This window comes from Pinus tabuliformis, chromosome 6, assembly GCF_031772625.1.
Source record: "Pinus tabuliformis cultivar Carrire ecotype Pingquan chromosome 6, CPIR1, whole genome shotgun sequence".
Lineage (NCBI taxonomy): Eukaryota > Viridiplantae > Streptophyta > Pinopsida > Pinales > Pinaceae > Pinus > Pinus tabuliformis.
Window position 1 is genome coordinate 1,864,026,862 of NC_142292.1, and position 27,329 is coordinate 1,864,054,190.

At 40.8% G+C, this 27,329-nt stretch overlaps 1 protein-coding gene across 3 annotated transcripts in view; it reads right to left on the reverse strand.

Moving 5' to 3' along the window:
- Positions 1–27,329, reverse strand: part of LOC149266541 (nucleotide pyrophosphatase/phosphodiesterase-like) — a 396,678-nt gene that overhangs the window by 328,897 nt on the left and 40,452 nt on the right. For 2 of the 3 annotated variants that reach the window (XM_089430676.1, XM_089430680.1), the window contains exon 2: positions 12,746–12,959. In XM_089430676.1, the coding sequence (XP_089286802.1) occupies positions 12,746–12,949 (204 nt within the window). In that variant the 5' untranslated portion in view covers positions 12,950–12,959. The remainder of the gene's footprint in view (positions 1–12,745; positions 12,960–27,329) is intronic. The other variant, XM_089430684.1, reaches the window with a different exon arrangement.

Sequence of the window (27,329 nt, forward strand, 5' to 3'; positions counted from 1 at the left end):
CAACAGGTCCAACTCTTTCCATGACTTTAAATGGCCCAATAAATCGGGGTGACAACTTTGTCCCTTTTCCGAATCAAATAGTACTCTTATTTGGTTTGATGCGGATGAAAACCTGATCCACTACTTCATACTTCCTATCAGTTCTGTGAGCATCAGCGTAACTCTTTTGTCTATCTTGTGCTTCCTTTAACCGTTGTCTAATTTGTCTTACATGCTCTTCCATTTCTTGGATTAATTCTGATCTTATTATCACTCGATCTTCTAACTTATCCCAAGTTAACGGTGTTCTGCAAGGTCTGCCGTATAATGCTTCAAATGGAGGCATTCCAATCGAACTGTGGTAACTGTTATTGTATGCGAATTTGACTAAGGATAAGTATTTTTCCCAGTGTGATTGCTAATCCATAACATACATTCTCAACATATCTTTAAGTACTTGATTTACCCTTTCTGTTTGCCCATCGGTTTCAGGATGATAAGCTGTGCTCGAATTTAGTTGAATTCCTAAGGGTGACTGCATACAAGTCCAGAACCTTGAAGTGAATCGCGAATCTCTATCGGATATAATCTTCTTAGGTACTCCATGAAACCTGATAATTTCATTTATGAATACTCGAGCTACGTCAGCAACTTCGTAAGTATCTCTTACGGAAATGAAATGTGCGTTTTTTGTTAACTTATCCACTACTACCAGAATGGCATTGTGTCTTTGAGAAGTAAGAGGTAGTCCAGTGATGAAATCCATAGAAATGATCTCCCATTTGGTCATAGGAATGTCATGAGGTTGTAAAAGACCCGCTGGATGACAATGATTTGCTTTTACTTGTTGACATTCCAAACATTTTGTAACAAATTGAACGATATCACGTTTCAGGCCCAACCAGAAGAATCCTCCTCCTATCCTCAGGGGTCGAATCCTTAGGATAAGGAATTAATCCATCAAAAACTGAACAAGAAACTGGAATCTAGGCAACCTAACAACTTGCCTCTAAAAGGGAGGGTCTAATGAATCTACCTTCAAGCAACTACTACCCATCCTATTTACATGCCTAGTTACCATTTACATCAGTAAAAACATCATCCATGAGAGAAAACTCAAAATTACAGTCATGGCACAGTGAAGTGAACATTCAGCATAAAATTGTCCTATGCACAGCGCCCAAGCTCTATGCACAACGCTTTTTGCAGGACCATTTTGGAGGTCTTCCCGATGTCCAAATTGAGCTCATGATAGCTCATTGGAAAGCCTGTCCTATCTACTTTCCAAATCTGCCTTTAGTTTCCCATTTGGAGTTGATTTGACCCCTCAAAAACTGATTCTCCCAAGACTGCTTCTGTGGCTCAAAAAGAAGGCAGAAAGGTCATTTTTTGGGTGTTTTTTGACCTTTTGGTTGACCAGTTCTGCTCCAAAAGCTTAGCAAATGCACAGGGTGCATGTACTCATCATTGTGAATCCAAAAATGTTGACCATTTCCTATTTAGATGCCCCTAGGAAAAGCACAGCGCCAGTGGCGTTGCGCATAGAGCCAATTTTCCTGAGTCAAAAATTGCAAAATTCTTCAAAAAGGAAAAAATTCTCAAAACCTACTCAAAATTTGTGGAGAACACCACCAAGTGTCTGGGTTAGCCAAGGAAGCTTTAGCAAGCAACCTAAGCCTATCACCCTCCTTTTTGCCTTTGAGTGCTTGTTTTAGCCTTGTCTTCATTTGCTTGACTCTTATGTTGCAAATCTTGTTCTGGGTCCTGTAATGGCGAGCCATGTGCCTAATGATGTGATTGTCCCTGTTGGCCCTTTGTAGCAACTTCTCCAAATGCAAATTGACCCTGTCAAGCCATGTTTCTCTATCCTCCTCGATCTCCTTCTCAAGCCTTTGTTTTATAGTCAAGGTGGCTGGGGTTTCTTCCTCTTGCATTACTGACTTGCCTTTGTCACCTTGCCTCTTTGCTTTGAGAAGTTCCAGCTCCATGAGGACTTGTTTGTCACTTAGTTGCTTGTTCTCTTGCTCAAGGTATGAAATGACATACTTAGCTCTCACCAAGTTGTCCATCAGTGCTTGGATCTGTGCATCTTTTTCCCTTATGGTTATATTTTCATTTGTTGCCTCATCTTGAGCCTCCAAGTCAACTATCTTAATGCCATGATAAACGTGTGGTTGTTCTAGTCCATCATGTTCCATCAAATCAAATTCCCTTTCCTCTTCATCATTGAGGCTTTCCTCCAGCATCTTTTCTTTCCCTTTATGCACCTGTTGTACCTGTTGTGTTGATGAAGAAGGCAAAGCCCCTTCCACAGTTTGTGGAGCAAGCATTTGCCTATGAGCTGATGAAGAAGGCAAGGCCCCTTCCACATCAAGTGGAGTAAACACTTGCCTATCCGCTGCAAACAACTTTCTAGCCCCTCTCTGATATGTTTTGTAGGCTTCTGGCTTCTCAACAACTTTAGTCTCTTTAGCCTTCTCACTTTTCTTTACTTTGGCACTGCTGGAAGGCCTTTCTGCTTCTTGGGGCACCGGTGGAGGAATCTGAGGACCATTGAAGATGTCATTGGCAATAAATGTATCCCAGGAGATGTTGAGGAGGTTGAGATGATGTAGCACAATCATCTTAATCAAGGAATAGTGATAGATACTACTCATCTGCTGGGGGTATGGCTTTTTCTGTACAATGTAGGCCATCTTCTCAATGTTCCTGAATAAGAAATACAGGATGTTCAACATTTTCACTCTTGTGAAGTGCATAAGAAGCCTAATATGATAGGTGTACAATCTAGAAAATCTGCCCTCACATGTAAAATACTTCATAATGATCCTCATCATAGGGGCATACTTGTCTTCAAGGAACCTGAAAGGAAAGGTCCTCTTCTTTTCATTCCTGTACCTAGATTTGATGTATGGCTCATAGTAGTGCTCATCCAAATCTTGTTATTTATACCATTTTCCCCCACATTTGGAATCCTTGTAGCATCAACAATGATGGAGGATGAAACTGTAAATGTCACCCCGGCAAGAGTTACCTTGTTATCACGGAGATTGGCTACAAAAAGCCTAGTCAGCTCAGGATGATGTTGAACTCTTTGTACCTGCTCACAAAACTCATAACACCCTAGATGCCTGAAACAAGAGACAGTCATATGAGAAGCCTGTAACTCTCTGATGTTTGATGGTTCCTCTCTGATAATTCTGCCTCCCTTATGTGGTTTTCTCTAATGTTGAGGTTCATCTCCTATGCTTTCACTGCCACTGTTTTCCTCCTCCTCATAATCTCTATCCTCTTTATCCATGTCTTTTGAATTTGAAGCTTTGAAACCCTAGAGAAGGTAATCAAGAAGTGAGTTATGGTGAATAGGGATAGGGGAAGGGGAGAGGAGTTTGTGCGATGTAGGATGAGATATATATGATGTGAGAGTGAGAAGGAGGGTATTTTTTGGTAGGGACTGTTTAGTAAATAGGGGTTTAAGGATTTTGTTTTGGGGATTTAGGGTATAGGGGATAGGTGTAGGGATTTTGTTTTGGGGATTAGGGTATAGGGGATAGGTAGAGGGATTTTGTTTGAGGGAATTAGGGTATAGGGGATAGGTGGAGGGATTTGTCAACAGAATGTGGGAATAAAGGATATGATAAGCAGGGAGGGTTTTTTAGGCAACCTAGGGTTTGAAAATTTAAATAGCAAACAAACTTCAAAATCATGAAATGAGTGTCGGGAGGATAGTTCAAGGAGTGTACTTACTTGTTTAGAGGCTCTAGATAGCAAAAGAGCGATTTAGATGGTTGATAGGGTGGTTTTGGTGTTTGTTGGCCCTATGCACAGCACTCCGGCTCTATGCGCAGCGCCGTGCAAAAATGCACTGGCAAACAGGCCCTATGCGCAGCGCTCTATCTGTATGCGCAACGCTCCCTCCTCTATGCGCAACGCCTCCACAATCTGCCTTATGCGCAACGCCTCCTGCTCTATGCGCAATGCCTCCTCTTTGCTCAGCCACCAATTGGCTTCAACTCCCTTCTCTCCTTCAACTCTCTTCTTTCTCTTTGTCAAATGAATATGATGAATTTGAAAAAGGATTTTGAAATCTTATATAGAGGGTGATTTTGATTTTTCTTTAAAAAAACCCACTTTATAATGTTTTTTGGAATTTTTACTTTCCTCCAAATCTCTGTTTAATACTTTTCTCTCTTTGTCTCTTTTCAGGTGGATGATGCTTGGATTGAATTGATTTCTTCAATGGCTTTCATTACTTGCAGCAAGGAGAAATGCTTGGGCAGCTTATGGGAACACTTATTACATGAAATGACTTGAATTACATCAAAAAAAAAATCAACTAAAATACTCTATTTTCTTTTGAATCATTGACCGGAGAATCCACAGTTTTATCATTTTTGTACCAACGTTTCAAATCCCAAATGGGATCCATCTTCAGGATATGAGAATGATGATGACAGAAGAGCAGCGAAGAAATAATAAATAGTGATGCGGATAAAACTTTTGGATTAACAAACTGTCGGCTGAAATAATAATTTTTATTTATTTTTATTTTTATTTTTATATAATTTAACATTAATTTTTTAAAATTTTTAATTATATTAATTTGTTTTATTAATATTATATATATAATATTAATATATTACTCTATTTTCATCTTAAAAACATGTTTTTGAGATGAAAATTACATCAGTGAAATAAAAATTTTGTACAATAACCATGACTTCCTACCAATCACTCTTTGTTTATTGGTCTTCCTCATACCTTTGCTGCCCTTTATTTACACTTGAAACTATACTTTTGACCTTGGAAATGAACCCTAAGACCTAATGGAAACATAACTGCCTTGACTCTAAAAATAACATAACTGAATGCAACATGGAGATGGGTCAGCAAATGTACCTTATGAGGGAAAATTTGATTTTCTGAGAAGAAGACAACCATCAGTGGACCATTTTGGCATGACCTAGTGGAATGATCAAAAATTCAGTATGAGACACCTAAAATGAAAATGCAAAGAGCAGATTTGATCCCTGATGGAAGTATGCATATACTGACACTAACAAGTGGTGACCCGATGAAGGGAGTAAAGCCACTGGACACCCATCACCATGTTGATGTCCGGTACATCCACAACGAAGAAATGATCTATCACCGAATAGTTCCCGATGGTCACTATCAATGCGGAAACATACCAGTTTCATTGCATAGTCATGTCCCCCAGCACCAGGACCGAGAATCCCTCAAACTCCTTTGTAGTGATGCCCCTCCTCTAGACCATCTGGGCATCAATGAAATTGTGGGTGGCCCCACTGTCTACTTAGACTAAGACACGTTGTCCCTGCACTATGCCTCATATCCTCAAAGTCAAAAACTTGGGAACCCCATGCAAAGAAGCAAGGACTCCCCCAGTGGGTGCGAAAGATGCTCCCCCGGGTAGTTGTGGTGGTGGTGGTCCCCTCTCTGTCTGACCCTCGCTATCTCCTCCGCCAAACTCCAACTCCACATCGTCCTCCTAATCACTATCTGAGAAGACCTCTATATAGTGGGCCTTGCCGGCTGTGCACCGGTGGCCTGGTGCCCATGGCTCCCAACATGTAAAGCATAGTTTCCTCCTTCGGAGGTCTCTCCTAGTCTCCTCATCCAACTTCCCATACCCCTGGGTTGCCCGCTGTGCTGGGGGTCTGGTGTCACCTCCCTTTGGTGGGTAGGAAGTCCGTGAGGGAAATGGTGCCCTGGTCTTGGGGATGGCCCCTTGCAAGTCCCTAGCACTAGTCACTACCTCCTACAAGGTCGAGGGTCTGCATGACTTCACCAATCCATACAATGCCTCCATCAACTCCTCTATGAAAGTGTACACTCTTCGAAACTTGGATAGGTCTGGCACCATAACTAAAACCCTCAAAAACTCTGATATGTAGTGCTTCAGTTGGCCAGTCTGTCTAAGTTGGGTCAATTCTCTGAAGTGAGCCTTTAGATCCCTCCTATCAAATCGCTCCACCACTCTCCATGTGAAGTCCTCATACGAAGTCACGCTGGCATGCCCCAATGTGGACAAGCCATGAAACCACCACTCATGCGCCTCCCCCTCCAAGTGCAGGGTAGCCATTTTGATGGCCTCTACCTCTGTCATCCGATTAAGCTGGAAATAAGTATCCAGCTTCTCCACCCAAGCTCGAGTTGTGCATTTGGAAGAACCATCATATGTGGGGAAATACATTCTCCCAATAGTGCGTTGTAGCTCTGAGTTTTGTGAATTTTGTCCCCCATTGTACCTTCCCTTCTCATTCTGTTTGAGCTGACAATAGTCTCTAAATGACAGGGCCACTTTGAAATCTTCCCCCATGGCTTGCCATTCCCTGAAGAAATCTCCCATGGGCATCTGATCATCCGATCCTCCATGCTCACTAGGTGTTGATGGTAAGAAAGCAGGCAATGTGGTTCTGTATGGCCCACTATAGGCTGGCAGGTGAGTGGTTGGTGAAGGGTGGTCGTACTGTTGTGACGCTCTTGAAGTCTCCCCAAATAGGAACTCACGATGGAGGCCCTTGTCCCTGTTTCGTTGTTTGATTTCCTCCGGCATCTCTTTTTGTCCCCTAGCCAAGTTGTTCAAGGCCTTCAAGAGGTTATTGAATGCTGCTTCTTCCTTACTCCTTGGTTCCCCCATCTCTTCTACAACGATTGTCTTCCCACGTGCCTCCAGATCGGGAGTAATCTCCAACTCCCTTTCCCTACTGCTATACCTCTGCCTCCCGTAAGTGATGTTTTGCCTAACCTCCTCGTTCATAGGAAAGTCTCCCGCAGCTGAGCCAAGATCAAAGCTCTGATACCACTATAATGTCCCAAACTAGGAAAAACAGTGATATGCAAAGCAAACAATAAGGACAACACCATAATATTAAAATATTCAGTGCACACGCATAAAAATTCCAAAAATAATAACCAGCTAATCCATTTTATTACGATCTAGAGCAATAGTACAATAATGTGGAAGAGGTGCACCTAGGATTGCCTCAATGGCAAACGTGACCAAGCCCAGGTGATAAGATGTCAAGCCCAAATGGCAAAAATAACCAATGTTGCACAAAGCGCGATCGGGATTTAATCGGCGCCGGGAAAAAAGCGGAAAAAATCGTTAAAAGCGGGAAAAAAGCGTTTGGCACAAAAATATTCATTTTTTTTCATTTTTTTTCAATTTTTTTAATATCTAAACCATCTACAACATAAAATAAATACATTGACACATAAATATGATAAAAAAACTAATATATAAGATGTTTAATATCATTTCTAGCGCTAAAATCACACATAACATTGAATCATGTCCTGAATAGTAAGTCCTGAGTCCCAACTCAGCCTCAAAATATCAACAAAAAATATGATAATGTATCTCATTATGTCATAATGTCATATACAATAAAATGAAAGTCTAATCCTATTGATTTCCTCCAGCTCCTCTCCCTCACCTCTTCTCCTCCTCCTCCGCGCGCAAACAGCAAAATGACATAAAAAAAATCGATTTTCGCCTATTAAAAGCCCGCTGCCCCGTGCCTCTGCGATTTTTTCCGAAAAAATCGCTATAAAAAAAAGTCCGCGATTTTTTGGTATAAAAATCGCGATTTGATCGGGCAGAGGAAAAAATCGCGATTTTAACAACACTGAAAATAACTACTGCAGTGGTGTCCTGCATTGCCTCAGAGAAACTGTGTTGTCTGCTGCAAAGATGCTACTGAAAACCCCACCTCCGGTGCTCAGAAAATTCTACCAAATTAAACCCACACTCAAATAAAACCCACCAAAACCCAAAAAGGGTTTGGCCTGGTTTTGACCCTAGAAATTCGGCCTCCCAAGAGCCATGTCGTCCTCCAATTGCTGGAAAGTACGACCTGCCTGTAGCTCCAGAAAAATCCCTCCAAAACACTCCAAAATAGTTGAAACAATCCTCCCCAAACTTTCCCTTATCTCTCCCAGCAAATACTCGCTCCACAATTCGACCCACAAATTGCCACGTGTGCCCAGTGAGAAGCTTTTGCACTGGCCCTGAGTGTTGTAGATCACACTGCTCTCAAACAACAAGCTCCTGCTCCCAAAATCCTCCTGTTGACCACTACGTGCCAACTACCCATAGCAGTACACCCCCTTTTTCGCAAAAAAGGGACAGCGCTGGATCGACATGTCTGTGCCATTCGACTGTCATCATCAGCCCGATCATGTTATGTTGTAAACCCAGTCTACATGTGTAAATTGTAAATAATCTTAGCAGATCTGAGTCATGTATGTAAACTGCCTAGGCAAACCTAATTTTCTAGTGATAATCTACGTTTCGGAAGGTTTTTTGTCTCACCGATCCATGATCGGTAGAGTTTTCCTTCAACCTAACCCCAAAGCCGGAATGGATTTTGTCATTAGAATCTTAGGGGAATCCTAGTGTGCTTCAAGTCTATGTAAAAGTAATTTGGAAATAATTCTAACTATTTGGTTAAGTTATTACAAATTGCTTGATCTGCTAGATTATATTTGTATCGCAGAACTGGGTGGTCTATGAGGGTCTATGTCAAATGGGTTTTCCCCCCTGAAATGTAAAATTGTAAAGTTCATGATGTAAAGTGTCTTGAGGGTTAGGAAATGTTTTAATCCCCTCATAAGTCCTAAGTCCTAGGTCCTAAGTGAATTTTCCAAAGGCTAAGTTCGAGGATCCAATAAAAATAATAAAAAAAATAATAAAAATTAAAAAATATAAAAATAATAAAAAATATAAATAATGATATAAATAATAATAATAAAAAATTAAAAAAAAATAAAAAAATAAAAAATAAAAATAAATAACTAATTTTTAAAAATAAATTAAAATAATAAAATAATAATAAGTCAAAGTTTTGAGTAAATAAATGCAGAATTTCAATTTTTTAATATATTAAAATGCATTTAAAAATTCGACGGATGAGATTAAAAGGGATTTTGATCCTCATCAACGGTCGAGATCATTTTGACATGGATCACTCAAACTAGCCGTTGGGAATTTTTCCTTTAAATAGGGTGTTAGGGGTCATTTGAGATCAGATTGATCTGTGAGTCTTGTGCTAAAGAAAGCTCTCTTGTAGTTATTTTTTGTGCAATAAAGAAAGATTTTGGGGTTGAAAATCTTGCTGGTGTTACTCTTCTGGAAACGCTGTAAGATGTTTTATTTTCTGCATAATTTTATTTTCAGCCATTGATAGTAGCTTGATGAAGATTGATCTAGGCACAGGTATCTTGTCTGATCTTTGGGGTTTGAATGATAGTTTAATTTCTGAAATATAATGGCAGGTATCTCCATTTGATCTAAATTTCTCTGTTGTTTTCTCCCTCTATGTTAATGGTTGATTTAAGCTGTGCAGGATATCCTTAATTTTAAGCTTACCGGGTGTTAGGGGAAGTTCTCGGCTGAACCAGCCAACTCTCGGATTGCGTTTTCTGAAAGAGCCCAGCGAGTTTTGATCCCGGGCTTATCATTTGAATTTTTTTTTATAATGAATGCATGAAGGGTTTTCTGAAGCATCTCACATTAAATTTAAAATTCTGAAAATATTTCTGTGGATTATTGATAAATCTGGCTGCTTAGAGTCGTTAATCTGTAAATACTGTAATTATTTAGCTGATTTAGGGTTTTCAGTTTTGTTTCTTGCACATATTATTTTTGGGTGTTCTGTTTTTTGCCATTGCAGGTTGCAGGTACAAATTTTTTTTGAAAATTTTTCAGGGTTTCCATCAGGGAATCTGAAGCAAATTGATTTAAATTTTTTTACAATTTTTGAAGAAATTCAAGGGTTTTTTGCTGCTGCCTGGAGGGTTTCTTTTTTGCAAAAGGACTTTGAAATTTGTTTCAGGTGTGATCTTTTCAAACCTCCAGATCTGCATTCTTCAGGCTGCAACACTGGCCATCACCCTCTCCACGCTGCCAATCCCTTCCATTCCACGCAGCCATATCATTTCTGCCCGCAGTGCATCACCGTCCTCACGCTGCTCTGTCCCTCTGCATCTGCATACGCCATAGCTATCCCTGCATCCATTCTCCAGCTCCCTTCCTCATTTGCGTACACCATTCACCCTTCAGCTCTCAACAAATCTGCCATTCACTTCTGCTGCCATCGTGAATCCATCTCTCAGCCATCCTTCCACGTTTTTCATATTCACGCATTTCTTAGCCATCAGGTCTCCCTCCATTCCCTTCCGCAGCTTCAATAGTCTTCCACAAGCAAACCCTCTATTCGCTGGCCATTACCCTCCATTCCAGCTCCACACTGCCTGTACGCTGCCATAGCCGCAAAAAAAAAACTGCGCGCGGGTCCTTCTCCTCTTCAACCTGCATCGAAATCGATTATCTGACATCTCCATCCGGACCTGCAAAACGCCTATGCAACTCCCATCGGACCTGCAAACCCTTCACTCTTCATCACCCTACGTAGCTTCATTCGCCCTCTTCCATCTTGCCGTCAGAAAAAACTGCGTAACACCCATCGGACCTACAAACCCTTCACTCTTAATCTTTAGTTTTTATCTAGTTTTGTTTTATTAAAATATATATATATATATATATATATATATATATATATATATATTTGAAAAGCTTAACTGAAAATTGGAATTTCATTTTTGGTGTCTTTTGTGGTATCTATGTTCCACTTCTCTATAGTTAAATGCGCTTAAACGTTTATTTAAAGATTAGCTATTGAAAAGTGGTGAATTTTTTCGTGAGCTGGTTAGCATTTAAATTTCGTGGTTTAATGCATTCAATCTTTAGAAATTTAATTGTTGGATCATTATTAAAGCGTTGAGTTTATTGAATAGCTTATATCGCTTGGATTTTCGATGATAAATGATTGTTTTACAAGGTTCATATTTCTGCAACATTTAACAAATAATCATTTAATCATTAACTCCATAAGGCACTGGTACATTAATTTCTAAATCAATCAGGTGCTAAATTGCCTTGTTGTGTCTCCCAACCCAACTGGTCCACAGTTGGTCTTCATTCATCCCATAGGGTCTAACCCCCTTAGCCTCGGGAGACGGCTTAAACGGAGAGATCGGGGATCAGGGTGACAGCCCCCAGTCTAAGCGTTGTTGTGACAATCTGTGCGACAACACCTCCCAAAGGCTAGTGTCTCCCTGTACTTCCTTCACCAAAATTCCCCCGGCACTTGCACCTCAAAAGACCCTCGGAATAGCTCCTGCGTGTTCCCCTACTGCGTCCTCCTGAAGTGCACTGGTTGAATGATAGCTGAGTTTAACGCCCTGAATCTTCTTCTACACTCCTCCAGAATAATAGAATGGAACCTCACTAGGGTGGCACTCGTGGTCCACCGAAGAGAGGGTGAGTTCTCCGCTTGGAGAGCTCGTTGCTAAACAGCAAGTGACCCGGCTAAGCAACTCGAGCAACTAAGGTTGAGTTCAATAGGCAAAAGATGCAAAATGAGGTTGGGCCTCCTCTATTTATAATTCGTGGGCCTCTTTTTCCCATGTGGGCCCCCTCCAACTAGCAATTCGACTTTTTCTCCTTAGCCATTCGAACTTCCCTCTAAGGTAGTGTGTATTCCCTCATGTGGGTGGCCCCCACGCTTTACCAACAAAACATTTCGGCCCCTTTTTCCTTCCTAAGTCTTTTCCCAAAAATCTCATGGGTCCCATGGCTTCCAAAATTGTCAAAATTGTAGAACAAATAAACCTGTGACAAAATTAGTTAAGGGACATTACAGGCTAGCTCCCTCCTCCCCTTGTGGCTAATGTATCTTTGTTCAACCCATATTTCTTCACTAGATCTCCGTCACTCTATACAGTTTTACTTCTTGGGATACCCTACTTGTATAACTATGCTTATGTCATTTCATGTCCTACTACTCTTCTACCCATTTTTCATTTAATTTCATCTCCTTTTAGGGGGTCCTTCGCAACCCCTCTATTTTAGTTTGGCTATTATTATTGGTTGCAATCACTGGTCCCTTTAATCTACTTTGGTTTTTTTGGTGGATGTTAATAAAAAAGATTAAATTTGAATTTGAATATATTGCTTTTCAATTTAACTAGCATACCTAAACTTTATATCTATATATATCACTCTTTTATTGGGGAAATGATGTTTATAGTAACTTACAGCTGTCCTTTGGCTAAGCTGCTCTGCTATGAGGGGCATTCTATGTCATGAAAAACACCCAGGAGCTGCACCTCAACTGCTTATGGTCACTCTTACGTTACATTAACAAGGTTAATTCCACAAAAAATATTAGACCTTTACAAAAGGGTGCAACCAGACAAAGAATCAGAAAAACAAAAACACAAAAGATTTTGCATGTAGACATGATTTACTTGAGTCAACAACAATGTAAAGAATAGTCCATCGTGTGCAATAAATCTACAGCCCTTTCCTAAATTGCACAACTTTCTAATCCAGTCTGTGCACTATCTTATTGATGGTAAAGCAAAACCAATATTTGTGACTTTGTTCTACAGCTTTATGTTTACCAATGTAGAGCAGACAGTCTAGTTCTTTGATGCATTTGACAGCAGTGAATCTCTGAGGCTCTTAGTCCTCATAGATGTGACTTCAAAGAATGGTTGCATGCTTCACTTCCATGAACTAAGAGGAAGAAACTTAAAAACCGTCATATAAAGCAAAAGAGCTTTGTTCTTGAGTACAAGACAGATATTATAAATGCATATAAACATTTATATGGAGAATGTTGAAAGGCCAAAATATCGTAGGTAAGAATTTAAGATTTCACCTATCTGGTACCTTTTTTCCAAGAAGACTTGGACTGGCTTCAACATAAGCAGAACTCTGAATTGCAATAGAGACCTTATGAACAGCAATTTTTGAAAGAGGTTGATTATCATTAGGATGTGAAGAACCCATTCTTAAAATATTTGACAAAAGGAAGATCAACCCAAGCAACCTCCAAGTCAGCCTCATCACATATATCTCCATCAAAAACTCCATTTTTTCTTTCCTAGTTAAACATAACAAATGTGGTATTAGTACATATTGCAATCAAATTTAATTTATAAGGAATTTAGAAACACATTTTTTCAAACTCTGTTACATGAACCAAAATCTTCCCAGAAGGCTGCTACCATTTAAATTGTAAAGAAGTTGACAGACTATATTAAGTCAATTTATGTTGCCAGGTATACTATTTACATTTATCTTTTAGAAGCAAAAGTAAACTAAAAGTACAAAATGCAGTGACATGAATATCAAAAAAGAAGAGGTCATCATATATAATCATTAAGTCAATATCTTCATGCTTTTAAATATATGAATAATGGCTTCCAAAGAACCAAAATTGGAGTACCATGGTAATATCACTTCCTTTTAATGGCATTGTGGATAGGAATGGTGTTAACTATAGGGTTCAACTTCAATTATCAAGGAGATATTTATCATCCTATACCAAAAAGAAGTTGAACGCATTTGTCACCTTTGGTAATAAACAGGTCTGTAATCATATTTATTATGCATTGAAAGTTCAACCTCAACTTGAATTTTAGGTATTGTTACCCCTCATGTCAACAGGGGTACATAAAAAACTTTTGCACTATTTATCACCACCGTTGTAAGCCCAAGGTCACAAGTTAAAGCATTGTAACAACCATGTCAGGTTTTGTATTAGGTGTCTCAGACCTGTGCCTTGTTCTCATTGCCTGTATCATGATGTCTTGGTCAAACAATGGCTGGTGCCTTCTAGTTCATTTCAGGTCCCCTTTGTCCTGTTACCCAGCAAAAGTGGGTGACCCCATAAGAGAATTTTTTCTCCTAGGCATCTCTTCATCCCGCAGCTCTTGATAGCCACCGATGTAGCCAATGTATTGTGCCATTTGATCTCCGCTCCCTGAACTAGTCATATATATAGCCACCGATGTAGCCGATGTTGTGCCATTTGATCTCCGCTCCCTGAACTAGTCATATGTCCCCTCGCCCATTTGTCAAGAGCATATGTTTGAAGGTGCGAAATCCAATCCTAAAGGTATGTTTTTCATTGTGCAATCGGTTGCTTATGCTTGTTTTTCCTTGCGCATATTGGGCACGGATTACTGGGTGACTTGGAAGAAGGAAGGGTTTTGACTACAATTTTGTTCTCTCACCTTAAATGGGGGGATAATCCTCAATCCTAGTCCCGTGGGATCTCCCCTATTGACAAATGGCTTCAAGAAGGGCACTAATTGGGAAACCCCAATTTTAGTAGGAAGGTCCCATTTTCCCATTTCACATTTTTCATTCCCCTCCACACATTACAAGCCCTATTTCATAATCTTCCCTATGTGGGTCCACATTACCACTAAGTCCACAAGGCACTGGTACACCCCCTCCCCTTGTCCACATGTCTAAGTCGGGCCTGGAACTATTGCCCCATATGTTGATGCAACTAAAAGAACATTAAAATCATATCTTGGCCACAAGCAAGAAACAAAAGAAAAAAATATCATTAAATGCAAAAAATGGTTAGGACATTTAATATAGCATGTCGGCAAAAGCCAAACATGACCTCTACCCCTTCATCATGGCCATCACCCTGGGTCATAGCGCCTTTGAGTGCCCCACACACCATCAAGGAACTCATGCATGTCCCAACCCCTGTTGAGTGATAAATACCCCACCTTAAGGGGGTAATAGTTACTACATATCTCTCATAGCATGGTCTTATTTCCTAATGCCCTGAGCAGTAATATAAAGAAAATTCATAAAAAGGGAAAAGGAAAATAATAAAGGGTGGAAAAACAAAGGTCGGGGTAACTCATGTATCCACAATTGCTCCCTTCTACATTTATACACCCAAATATGTGGCCATCCCTCGTCATTACTATTACCCACCATTTTGTGGGTGATATCCCTAGGAGAAAAAATTTCTCCAAGATGGTCCTCAGCCAGCGGCCAGCAGTCGCTTGCAGCCACTAACTAGCTCGTTGTGCCATTTCTCTGCCATTGAGCCAACCATGTTGTCTCTCACCCATCCGTCATGATCATATGTTTGAAGGTGGGCCTCCCGAACCTAAAGGTATAACTTGTCATTTGGTAATTGAGTATTGTAGTTTTCTTATCATGGACACTTCTCGGCATAGATTAATGGGGGGATTCGGCGGAAAGAGTGGGCTAGGTTTGTGCTCTTGTCCCTTAGACCTCTTTTGGATGTTAACCTTGGACCCTAGTCCCATGGGATCTCTTTTACTGACCCTTTGGCTTTAGGGATGGTATTACATGGGAAACCCTAATTTTGGTTGCCTGGTCATGCTCCCTCATCCGTATATATTACTCCCCTTCCACTCATCGTAACCCATTCACCATTTCTCCCACCTGGGTCCACATTCCTCCACTGGGTCCACATAGGGTTAGCTTTCCCATTCTCCTTGCCCACACCTTGGGTCAAGCCTGGAAATGATGCGCCAGAGGTTGATGCTACTGAAAATAAAAGTAAAAGCATAATTGGCTAGACGAGGATCAAGCATAAATGATCTTAGCTGTTGATTAGCTTCTAATCTGGGTCGTTGAATGTCAATGAGAAAATTATTTAAGGGGGCTTGAGGGTCATTTGGAAGACACATAAAGAGTTGATCAGTCAGATCGAATTGCTGAAGCTAGAGGCAGCGCAATGATTTCGTAGTGATCACGCAAAGAGGGGCAGAGAGAGTTTTGGTTGGAGGATCTTCTCCAGAGCCACAACTACTTAGCAGAGAGACAGAGAGACACACAGAGGAGGCAGCGCAGTTGGCAGAGAGGATGAAGCAGAACCAAGAAGGGTTCACGCAGGACCCATGCAGAGCAGCGCAAAAGCCTTCCACGTAGAGGTCCGAATTTGTTGAGGAAGCTGACATTCTAAGGCGGGAGGGCTAGAGTCAGCTCCCGAGAGAAAATCGATTCCCAGCAAAGGTGATGCAGTGCCTTAGAGATTGACGCAGGCCCATGTAGGGGCAACGCACAAGTAGTCGGGGAACTCATTGGTTCAGTTGCCAGATTAGTCGAGACTTGCAGTGTAGAGTGAGGTAATCTCACTAATTTCTTCTGTCGAGTGATATTCTCTGTACTAGATTTCCAGCAAGGCATCCAGAGATTGTATTCAGAAATAACTTCTTCTTAATAATAAAGAACCTCAAATCTGTTGCACCGGTTTTCCCGCATTGGGTTTTTCCAGGGATGTTTGTCCAAAAATAATTGTGTCACCTGTGTTGTATCTTTCTCTTGTTCAGTTTCTTGTTTCGGCATATTATTTTAAATGGTGTAGGCATTTACCGTAGGAAACTGCAAATAACATGTTCATGTAAATCTAACAAGTAGGAGAAATATCATTAGTTGTTGCAGTAGGGATTCCGGGTTTAGGAATTTTCAAATGGTATCAGAGCAGTGCAGGTGAAGCAAGAAGAACAATGCCAGAGAACCCACGCTGAGCAGAAAAGGAGACCAAAATAGTAGCAGTTCAAATCCCCAGAGGGTTTGCGCAATCCAGGCCATGAGGGCTAGATTTTCGAGGAAAGTCTCTCTCTGAATGAGTTGACAGAGAGGAAGGGCTTCCAGATCGAAATCTTGTCGTGGCAGAGGGAGCAGCACTGATCCTCAATGTGAGGAAGAGCTGGTGGAACGCAGTTTTTCGACAGGCAGATTGTTGGGCTGAAAGACGTCAGAAGAGAGAGGAGAAGCACCGTGAGGGAATTTTTCCTTAGTAGACTTCCTGCCAAGAAGTCGTTTTCTTATTGGCTGAGCAACAACAGTAAGAAGCAAAGAGGATCAATTTGACATCTTCGTGGCAGAGATGGAAACCAGTGGGCTGAGAGATCAGGACAGGTTGGATGGGGCATCCAACTACGTCATCTGGAAGGAAAGGATGTCATTCCTTCTAGATGAGTATTCTCTCAAGACCTATGTCGACAGCCTGGTGGTTGTGCCTGCACATCCAGATCCGTTGAAGAAGTACTGAGAAGAAATGGCAAAGGCCAAGAGGATGATCCTTGATGGAGTAAAGGATCACGTGGTTTGTCACGTCTCTAGCAAAGGGACTACTAAGGAGATGAGGGAAGCCTTCGCAACGTTGTATCAAGGATCTTCCGAGCAGCGGAAGATGTACTTAGAGCAGAAACTGAGATCTGCGCAGATGCAGAAGGGGGAGTGCATAGATCCATTCCTCACAAAGCTTCAAGAGACTCGGGATGAGTTAGCAGCTGTGGGGTCTACACCTCAAGGGTCCGAGTTGGTAAGACCGGCCCTAAATTTTGTTTTTGAAGATTGGCAAGTCTTTGTCCAGAGTATCCTGGGCAGGGCAACTTTGCCAAATTGGGATGAGATGTGGGCAGCTCTTAAGCAAGAGGAGCTGAGGAGAGACTTGGTCAAGTGTAAGCTTGACAGAAGCAGCAACAGTGGGTCGAAGCCCAAGGAGGAGGAAGAAAATGCAACCCTTGCATCCAAGGGGCAGCAGGAGCAATGGAGGCGGAAGAAGGACGTCTCGAAGATCAAATGCTTCAGGTGTGGTGAAATGGGTCACTACGCAACATAGTGTCCTCTCAGGAAGAAGGACAAAGATGAGAAGCACGATCCGAAGGCTACGCCCACGAAGATCCAGGAGGAGGATTTCGCCATGACAGCCTAGGCATCTCTAGGAGGGAGGTGGGGTGATTTAGAGTTGTAGTTCAAAAGGACTGTAGATGGGCAGGATCCTTGAGGAGCCCACCTCTCGGATCAATACCTTGTTACGGGAGCCCAGATTAGAAGTAGTAGGATGGACCAATGTCAATTCGTGCAGAGGAGTGTTGGAGCGACAGATGCAGTGGCTAGAACGCCCAGTCTGAGCAACGTAGTGCAGAATAGCAGTAGTGCAGGGAGGCACAGTGCAGTAGCAACAACAGCGCAGTGGCTTTAGAGGGATAGCATGGGACTAGCAGCAATCAGATCTTCAGCATCGAGATGCATCTATGCTAAACACATGTTCAGTAATTTGGGATGTTTTTCTGTTGTTGATGCAGTAGCAGTAACAGTTTGCAGTGCAGGGGCAGTTGGCAGTGGCAATGCCAGTAGTAGCATGAATGCAAAAATTCAGAGGGAGTTGTAGTACGATTGCAAGGTTGATAGTGGCAGTGTCAGCAGCAGTACAGTGGCAGCAGCAGTGTAGTCGGTGGTGGACAGCATGTCAGACATCAGCAGCGCAGAGAACGATGTTATGAAGTCAGGGTGATGCTTCAGTGGGAGGCATTGCTAAAGCACATTCCTCGCTAAGGAGTGTTGATTTCTGGTAACATCGGATGTGCTCTAAGTCTCAAATTTTGCAGGGAGGCTTGGGCACATGTATTCCAAAGAACCCAGAAAGCGTTTTGGGAAATTCCACCCGGAGACAGTTTTATTAAAATAATTAATTATTTTTTGGGACCCTAAGTCTAAACTTTGGAAATTAAAATCATTAATGGGTATTAATCTCACTGTGGGTGTAGCTTCTAGAAGAAGACGAGGATCAAGCAAAAATGATCTTAGCCATTGATTAGCTTCTAATTTGGGTCGTTGAATGTCAACGAGAAGATTATTTAAGGAGGCTTGAGGGTCATTTGGAAGCCACACAGAGAGTTTATCAGTCAGATCAAATCGCTGAAGCTAGAGGCAGTGCAGTGATTTCGTAGTGATCACGCGGAGAGGGGCTGAGAGAGTTTTGGCTGGAGGATCTTCTCCGGAGCCAAGAATACTCAGCAGAGAGACATAGAGACACACAGAGTAGGCAGCGTAGTTAGCAGAGAGGGTGATGCAGAGCCAAAAGGGCTCATGCAAGACCCACACAGAGCAGCGCAAAGGCCTTCCACGCAAAGGTCTGAATTTGCTGAGGAGGCTGACGTTCTGAGTCGGGAGGGCTGGAGTCAGCTCCTGAGAGCAAATCGATTCCCAACAAAGGTGACACAGTGCCTTAGAGGCTGACACTGGCCCATGCAGGGGCAGCACAGAAGTAGTCGGGGAACTTGTTGGTTCAGCTATCGGATCCGCTAGGACTTGCAGTATAGAGTGAGCTAATCTCACTAATTTCTTCTGCCGAGTGATATTCTCTGTACTGGATTGCCAGCAAGGCATCCAAAGACTGTATTCAGAAATAACTTCTGCTTAATAATAAAACCCTCAGATCTGCTGCACCGGTTTTCCCGCATTGGGTTTTTCCAGGGACGTTTGTCCAAAAATAATTGTGTCAGTTGTGTTGTATCTTTCTCTTATTCAATTTCTTGTTTCAGCATATTATTTTAAATGGTGTAGGCTGCATTGTATGTATTTCAATGTTTGTCGTAGGAAACTGCAAATAACTTGTTCATGTAAATCTAACAAGTAGGAGAAATATCATCAGTTGTTGCAGTAGGGATTCTGGGTTTAGGAATTTTCACAGTGTGAGCTTCCCTCGTATAGCTACCCTTGTACTCTAGCATGTGACCCAGGGCTTCCCCTTTCATTCCCTACTCCATTCATCTATTTATCACATGCCACCATCTTTTAAAGGGTGTACCTTGGATATACTATCCTTTTTAGAAGTAGAAACCACTTAATAGGATACGTGGTTAACCCCATTTGGAGCTTGGAGACATTAGCACATGCCAAAGCCCACTATGGAAGGGCATGCCATTATGAAGTCCCCACCTATTGTCCATGGTTTGTAAGCTTGTTAACTCGATTTCCTTGATGACTTCTTGTACTGGAAGGGATTTGGACTCCCTATATGGGGTCCTAACCCTCTAGAGGGCTATATTGGCACATGTAGGGCGTGTGTTGAGAGCCATGGGCCTCTAGAGCAGTAGACAACACTCCATGGATCCCCAGAGATGTTCATAGATTGCTCGAGATTCACCTATTGGACGAGTAAGATGCACCTAGTTCACCATGCCCAGACAACCCCACAATTGTACCATGCACTTGGTAAATGACCCAAGACTTGTATGTTGATGTGGCATTACTTACACCATCATCTGAACCCTTACAGATGGTCTACAGGCATCTTCGACCTACTTGGAGACCCATGAGGTCACTTGTGTGCCCTCACACCCATTGGGAGCACCAAAGGTTTATTATTTGGAGAACAAGGGGCCAACCCCGTATCCATTACTTTTGGGAGTCCTATTCATCATTCTAGCACTTATGAACTTCATCAAGCTTCTTAAAAGGCCCAACGATATGTATTATTGATCATCGACCTCTTGAGAGGCTTATTCTTTTGTTTATGAGCTAGTTTGGTGGGTTGTAACAAAAATTTATTTGTTTTGCACATAATTTTATTTTAGGGGCTAATTTAAGCCCAAGTAGCTAAATCGAATTCATTAGGAGTATATAAATACAAATGATGAGAGTTCATTTCTCATCATAACTTGGATTTGGAACTAGTATCTCTTCAAAGATTTTCACTATCCTTCTTGGATGATGAATTTTTGGAGCATGGAATGAATTTTGATGTTTGGATAATTTTCATGTCTTGGAGCTTCTTGATGGCAAGTTTTTGGATGATTGGATATATTCTTATACATGTAAATACATTTTAATACTATTCTTTCTTTCTAATTTTTTCATACATTGTTGCTGGGATTTTACTATATTAGGGCTTATTTGCTACATCTCTTATGCAAAGTTGTGGAAATTTTGTTTCTAGATAGTGAATGCTTCATGTATGGGCCATGTATAATGAATGAATGTTCCTAGGGATGTTTCATTACTGAAATTCATCTTGACAAGCCATTTACCTTGCAAAATGAAGTATAAAGTCTTTGAAGCTTCTTTTGTTGTTGCCCTAGTGCCAAGCGAAGTTGTCTTTGAGGCCTCCTTGACCTAGAAAATTCAAAGGTCCATAGTCATAATTCTACCTAACTCCAATCTCCCCAAAGGATTAGGCACTAGTCCACCCAAAGGTGATCACCTTAAACCTATTTTCCTTCTCCCCTTTCCTCTTCTCTAGGTCTAGTCCTATAGGTCACCTAGGGCATCAATTGTCTCACGATCTAGCCATCCACAAAATCTATCCTTTTGGTGGGCATCCACTTCAATTTCATCCATAAATTTCCTTGCCCTAGTTGTTTGCCTAAGAGGGAAACCCTAGTTCTCCTTCCTTCAACTTAAGGGCTTCTTGAAGGTTTCATGAGCCTTGGCATAGTTGGTATACATTGTAAGAAACCTTTTCTCCTAGCCTTGACCTTTGGTTACTCCAACACTCATCAAATTTATCAAACCCTAGGTCTTGTGCCCTCTTTTCTAGGTCTCATCATAGAAAGTGAATTGCTTCCTTGTGAAGCCTTGGACCTAAGTTGTGTCTTTCTTGAAGAGCTCCTAGCAAGATCATTTCACACATCAACCATAGAATATCTATTATAAGTGATCTCTCTCCTACTGGGACTCCTCCCATCGGTGAAAATTCGTAAAGAGCAAGTGGTTTTGGTTATGGTGAAAGTGGGCCACTACACCATTGTTGCTTCTTGGTCTAGCTTATGCTTTGTAGGGTTTCCCTTTCCAAGGCTTGCTAGATTTTATGGTAACATTTTTTAGCATCATTGTCGAGAACGATGCAAGTACACCTCCCTGTAATTTGAAAATTTAGCTTCATTCTGATACGACAATATAGATCCTATTTGGTGACTCCGTTGGAAGAATGAAACCCTTGTTCTTCATTGAACTCCAATTTCAATGCTTGTTGAGTGAAGCAAGCATCTACTAAGGCATCTTAAATTCACCCTTGCAACTCCCCTTATGGTTGATATGCAAGTCTCAGAGACACGTAGGATTGAGAAAAACCATACCCAGCTCTGGACATTGCATGGGTCCCTGAATATATGAATAAATTAGAGTTGGATTATTTGGTAGGTTTACCACAGTTTGAAGGTGATCCATCTACAACAACCGATCATGCAGCCAAATTCATCAAGTCTACTTCAAGCATCAATGTGGTTCATCAAGATGTTCTCATTTGGCTATTTATTGTCTCTTCTGGATCTAGGCAAGGTGGTTGGCTTGAAAATTCATGCGGGCCCAAAAGAATTCCCTCTTTCTCTATATTGATTTGATACTTCTTGGCATACAAAGGACCAAGTTTTCAAACTACTGAGGAAGCTTGTCAAAACTTTGACATAGCCCTCCAAAAGGAAGGACTCATTGAATGTGCTAAAGAAGTTGAAGAAGAACAGCAAGGGCAAGATGAAGAGTCCTTTCTAGATCTCCAAGATGAAAGCATTGATGGAGAGATTGAGGGTAATTTTGAGAAGAGGCGTCATGAGAATCATGATGAAGATGGCTCTTTGGAGAATGGAGCTAAGAATAGCCCTTCCCTTTTCAAGGATATTATCCATGATTATGTGCTCCTTGAACACCTTGAAAAGGTTGATCCCATTAACCCCTTCAAAGTTGACATTTCCAAGTTCTTGCATATAGAAGAAAAGAAATGGGATGTTAGTGGCCACTCCTTTGACAGGATCCAATTTATGATACCGATAATGATGCTGATAGGAATCTTATCTTGCCTTATAAGTTATATTCCATGTCATCAAGAAGAGATGATCGTTGACATTTTTGAGCCATCCTTGGACCCTAGTCTTGAGAGTGATGAGCCTATGTTGGTTACCCCTTTTCAATATATTCCTTCTAATGAACAGCCTCTGAAATTTCCACGAACCACAACAACTGGAAATTTATCTCCTTACTTATGCGATTTATTAGTCTTCAATTAATTATTAATGAAAAATATTGATAAACTCACACTACAATTCTTCACAAATAAAACATGCTGCAAAAAGTAAAATATTGGAACTGAGAAATAAATGCACACACAAAAATTTTGACACTGTTATTTTTGGACAATAGCCCCTAGAAAAACCCCAAAGGAAAAACCAATGCAGTAGATGAGGGTTTATATTATTATTATTCAGCAATTGGAGAGATACAACTGCTTCAATATATAATTTCTCCATTGTAAAAATATACTGGAGACTCAAAGTTTCCCTCTGCAACTTGATCTAGCCTCTTCCAGGCAATTCGCACTCCTCCTAGCTACTCGCACTGCTTGATTGGAATGCACACTACTGCTTTGGAAAATTCATACAGCCATTGGGAACCCTTCCCTGCAAGTTGTTTTGCCTCCAACACTGCTCTAGGCCCACTTGCTCTACCTTCGAATGATAGATCCAAATCTGGCTCACTAAAACGAGCTCCTCTACCGCTCGCACTGTCAAACTAGCTACTCGCACTACCTAATTTGACCTCCTCTGCAAATAATTTCAGCCCCCTCTTCTTGTCACTGAGACACTAGAAAATACGAGGAAATCTCCTCTGGAATCCTGCGCCCAAATCTCTACCGAAATCCAACTACTCAATGTCTACCTAGCTTCAATTGCGCCCTTGCTAAATCACTGCAACTGGGTAGTCGAACTACTCAACTGATTTCGATATATTCTGCAAACCCCATGAAGTTGCTCTTATAATCTCTTGTTGGACTCTCAACGTCCACTATCACATCTTAATTTATGCCTAATAAGATCATCTTGACTCCGTCAATTAACTTTTCCGAAGTCTCTAGAGCAAAATCGACCTCCCTCAATTAATCTAGTTTAATTAACCAGTTTTCCTAAGTTAGACTTAAGGAAATATTTAATTATGGCTACTTAATCTAATTGAGGTGTTTTGGGGTTTTGGAGATCTTGTGTTCCTTAGCCTCTTAGACACCATAGAGACTAGAACACATGTTCGTTGACCAAAAACTAAGACTTCCTCTTAGCAAGGAAGGTGTTCTCCACTACTCCGATCTTCTCTCTGAAGAATACAAACTTGGCCTTGCCCAAGGCCTTTGTAAGTGTATCTGCAACCTGTTGATCTGTGGGAGCATGCTATAGCCGAACTAATCCACAGTACTTGTCTCCGACATTGTTATGAAACCAGCTCACAAAAAAATAGAAAATATAGATCAACGCCTTAGAAATCAGCCTCTTCGAGGGGGCAACCTCCTTTACATTACACAAATGAACAATTCTTGGATGATACAAATGACAAGACCTCCTTTCTATATATAGGAGTCTGAGGGGTCATAATATAATCAGAGCCGACATAACAATAATAATTTAAAGGCACAATAATAACAATAGTGGGCTTCTATGGGGCACAATAATAATAATATGGGGACTCCGACTACATGGGCACAACAATATAATAAGGGGGTTGTACTAATAACAATAAGGGGTTAAACTAGTAGTATAGGGACCTAACATGCCCCTCTCCTTCAAAAAGTGTTGTCCTCAACGCTTGAGTAGTTCTTAATGTCTCTGTATAAAATTCTTGTCCTCCCATGTGGAATATTTAGCAGGTAATTTCTTCCACTTGATGAGATACTCTGAAATTGATCGATTTCGTAGCTGTTGAGTTCTTGTTTCTTTGACTGCTCCAGATTCCAATATGATTTTTCCTTCCTTGTCAAGTTCTGGCAATATTGTTTGAACTAGGATCTTCTACAACTTTTGAATGAGTGGCTACACTTCTTCGTCCTTCTTCCATTCACCCCTTGCTTCGTGTATCCAATCTGGTTGGATAATAGAAATAGCACAAAAAAATGCTTCCACATCCTCATCCTTTCTTGATAGTGCATCTGCAACAACATTTTGCTTCCCTTTTTTGTAGATGATTTCAAAGTCATAACCCAACATATTTTTGACCCATTTTTGTTGTTCTTCTGAAGATAATATTTGTTCTAAAAAGTATTTAAGGCCATCATAATCTATTTTTACCTTGAAGTGTCTTCCCATTAGGTAAGGTCGCCATTTCTTAAGTGCATGTAGTATTGAAAACATTTCCTTCTCATAAATAGCTTTCTTGAAGGACATTTTTTTGTATGGTTGTAGCCATAAAAATACCCAATCGCCTACATCAAAACTTCTTTCACTGCGATGTTGATCTGCCTGTTGTTTCATTCGATTCTGCACCAAAATGGCGTTATCCTTTAAAAGTTGGACAACTTGTTGTTGATGCTCGATGTGATCTTTCACTGCTTGAACATTTTCTTCTTGATATGTCCTTCTATCTTGAGAGTTTGAAGAGTGGTAATTTCTGCCAATGCATTACAAGATATGGTCGGATTCATTTCTTGATGCTTGATGTGATCTTTCACTTCTTGAACATTTTTCTTCTTGATATGTCCTTCTATCTTGAGAGTTTGAGAAGTGGTAATTCTTGCCAATGGTTTACAAGATATGGTCGGATTCATTTCTTTTTTCTCTGGGGTTGGTTCCTGGTGTATATCCTCTTCTTTTGACGTTTCTTGGTCCTTTTATTCCTCCTCTTCACAAACAACGTAAAATAATTTCTTCTCAGCACACTTATGACCTTTAGTGTATTTTCTATCACAACTGTAACCAAGCCCGTTTTCTCCTTTTTTCTTCCAATTGTTGTGGTGTCAACCTTGTAGGTTGTGGAATGCTAGGAGAAACAACACTTCCATCTTTATAATTGTGAGTGGTAGGATTTATTGTTTCCATAATTTTGCTTTCAATTTTCTTTTCCAGCCTGAATGCCTTCTCCAATGAATCAGGTTCCCAAAGACGAGCTTCATGTTGAATGTTATGCTTTAAAGTCCCTGTGAAGACATCAATATTCTGCTTCTCTAGAATATCATTTACCCTTATATTCAATTTTTGGAAGTTCTCAATGTGCTCTTCCATTGAACCCTTTTGTTTGAGATTTATCAATTGGCTAAAGAAGGTGTTTCTCTTTGTATCCTCATAATGTGTTATCATTTCCTCCATGAAAATTGACCACGTGACAAGTGGTTTATGAGAACAAAGCCCTTTATACCATAAAAATTGATTCGGTTCTAAATATAAAGATGCAATACATACCTTTTGTAACAGTTGCACCTCATGTAGATCAAAATATTTCTTTATTTGTAGTATCCAATTTACCGGATCCTTGCCATCAAACTTCCTCATATCGCTTTTTCTTGATTTTAGGAGCTCGATCTTGAAACAACTGTAACTCTATAATTTTGGATCTCCAAGGTCTGAAATTGTGACCTGCAGTAGCTCTCCGCATCCTCTTTCCAATGCCACCATTCTGATTGAAATTGGATTCTCCAAGAAAGAGTTATGCCTAATCTCCTACTATGGTCTGATTATAGACTAGTTCAGTAGAGCGAACTTGTACGACCTGCCATGTCTCACTGTTTCGACCTTCGTATCTGAAAAATCTACACAGAAAACTACAGTCCGTCCTCTTTCTGTAACTTCTTACCAAATTTCAATCTGATGCTCAGAGAAAAAGTTATGATGATTTTCCCAAGGTCACCTGTTTGGAATGTAATTCGAGAGTTTGCAAAAACCCTAACTTCCTCAGATCATATATCCGAAAATATAGCGAGACAAGGTCTGAAATTTGGACCCGAGGTTCAGAACGATTTCGGCTCAAATGGAGTTTTGTTTTAGCTTCTGAAACATCACAGAAACAAAGTTATAGAGAAAATGCCATGATGACCTGTTTGGAGCAACGAAACCCTAGAATCCAAAGCTCTGATTCCAAATGTTATGAAACCAACTAACCAAAAGATAGAAAAGATAGATCAACGCCTTAGAAATCAGCCTCTTTGAGGGGGCAACCTCCTTCACATTACACAAACGAACAATTCTTGGATGATACAAATGACAAGACCCTTTTTCTATATATAGGAGTCTAAGGGGTCATAATATAATCAAAGCTAACATAACAATAATAATGTAAGGGCACAATAATAAAAATAGTGGGCTTCTATGGGGCACAATAATAACAATATGGGGACTACATGGGCACAACAATATAATAAGGGGGTTGTACTAATAAAAATAAGGGGTTAAACTAGTAGTATATGGACCTAACAGACACCTATGATACAACTAGGAAATTTATTCCTTCAATCCTTCTAGCTGATCTGACCTCCTGGAAGCTACTCGGCCCCTCCCAATCAATTCGGCCTCCCTCTGAGTCCCTGAATCGACCTTTGTAGCTGTGTACCAGCAATTTATTGCATCCTCTTCGACAAACTTGCACTGCTGGGAAAATAACTCAGCCTCCACTGGAAATCGAACCTTAAATTAGGAACTACTTCTCCTCTACAAATTGATCTGACTAGCAAAGTACCCTATTGCCCCAACAACTCACTCTGTCTCAATCAACTCGCACTCCTGGAGAGACTACATCCTCCCTCTGCAAAGAAAATACTCCAGTAATCATTGTCCACCATGTTACTTTGATTCACTTGCTACATATTGTCGTTGAACGAATCTACTCTTTCACTGCACAATTCTAATCTCACACTACTGATGCCACTGCACTACCTCTACATTGCAATCCTATGTGTCAATCTTACTGCTACTTTAATACTTAGGCTGCCATA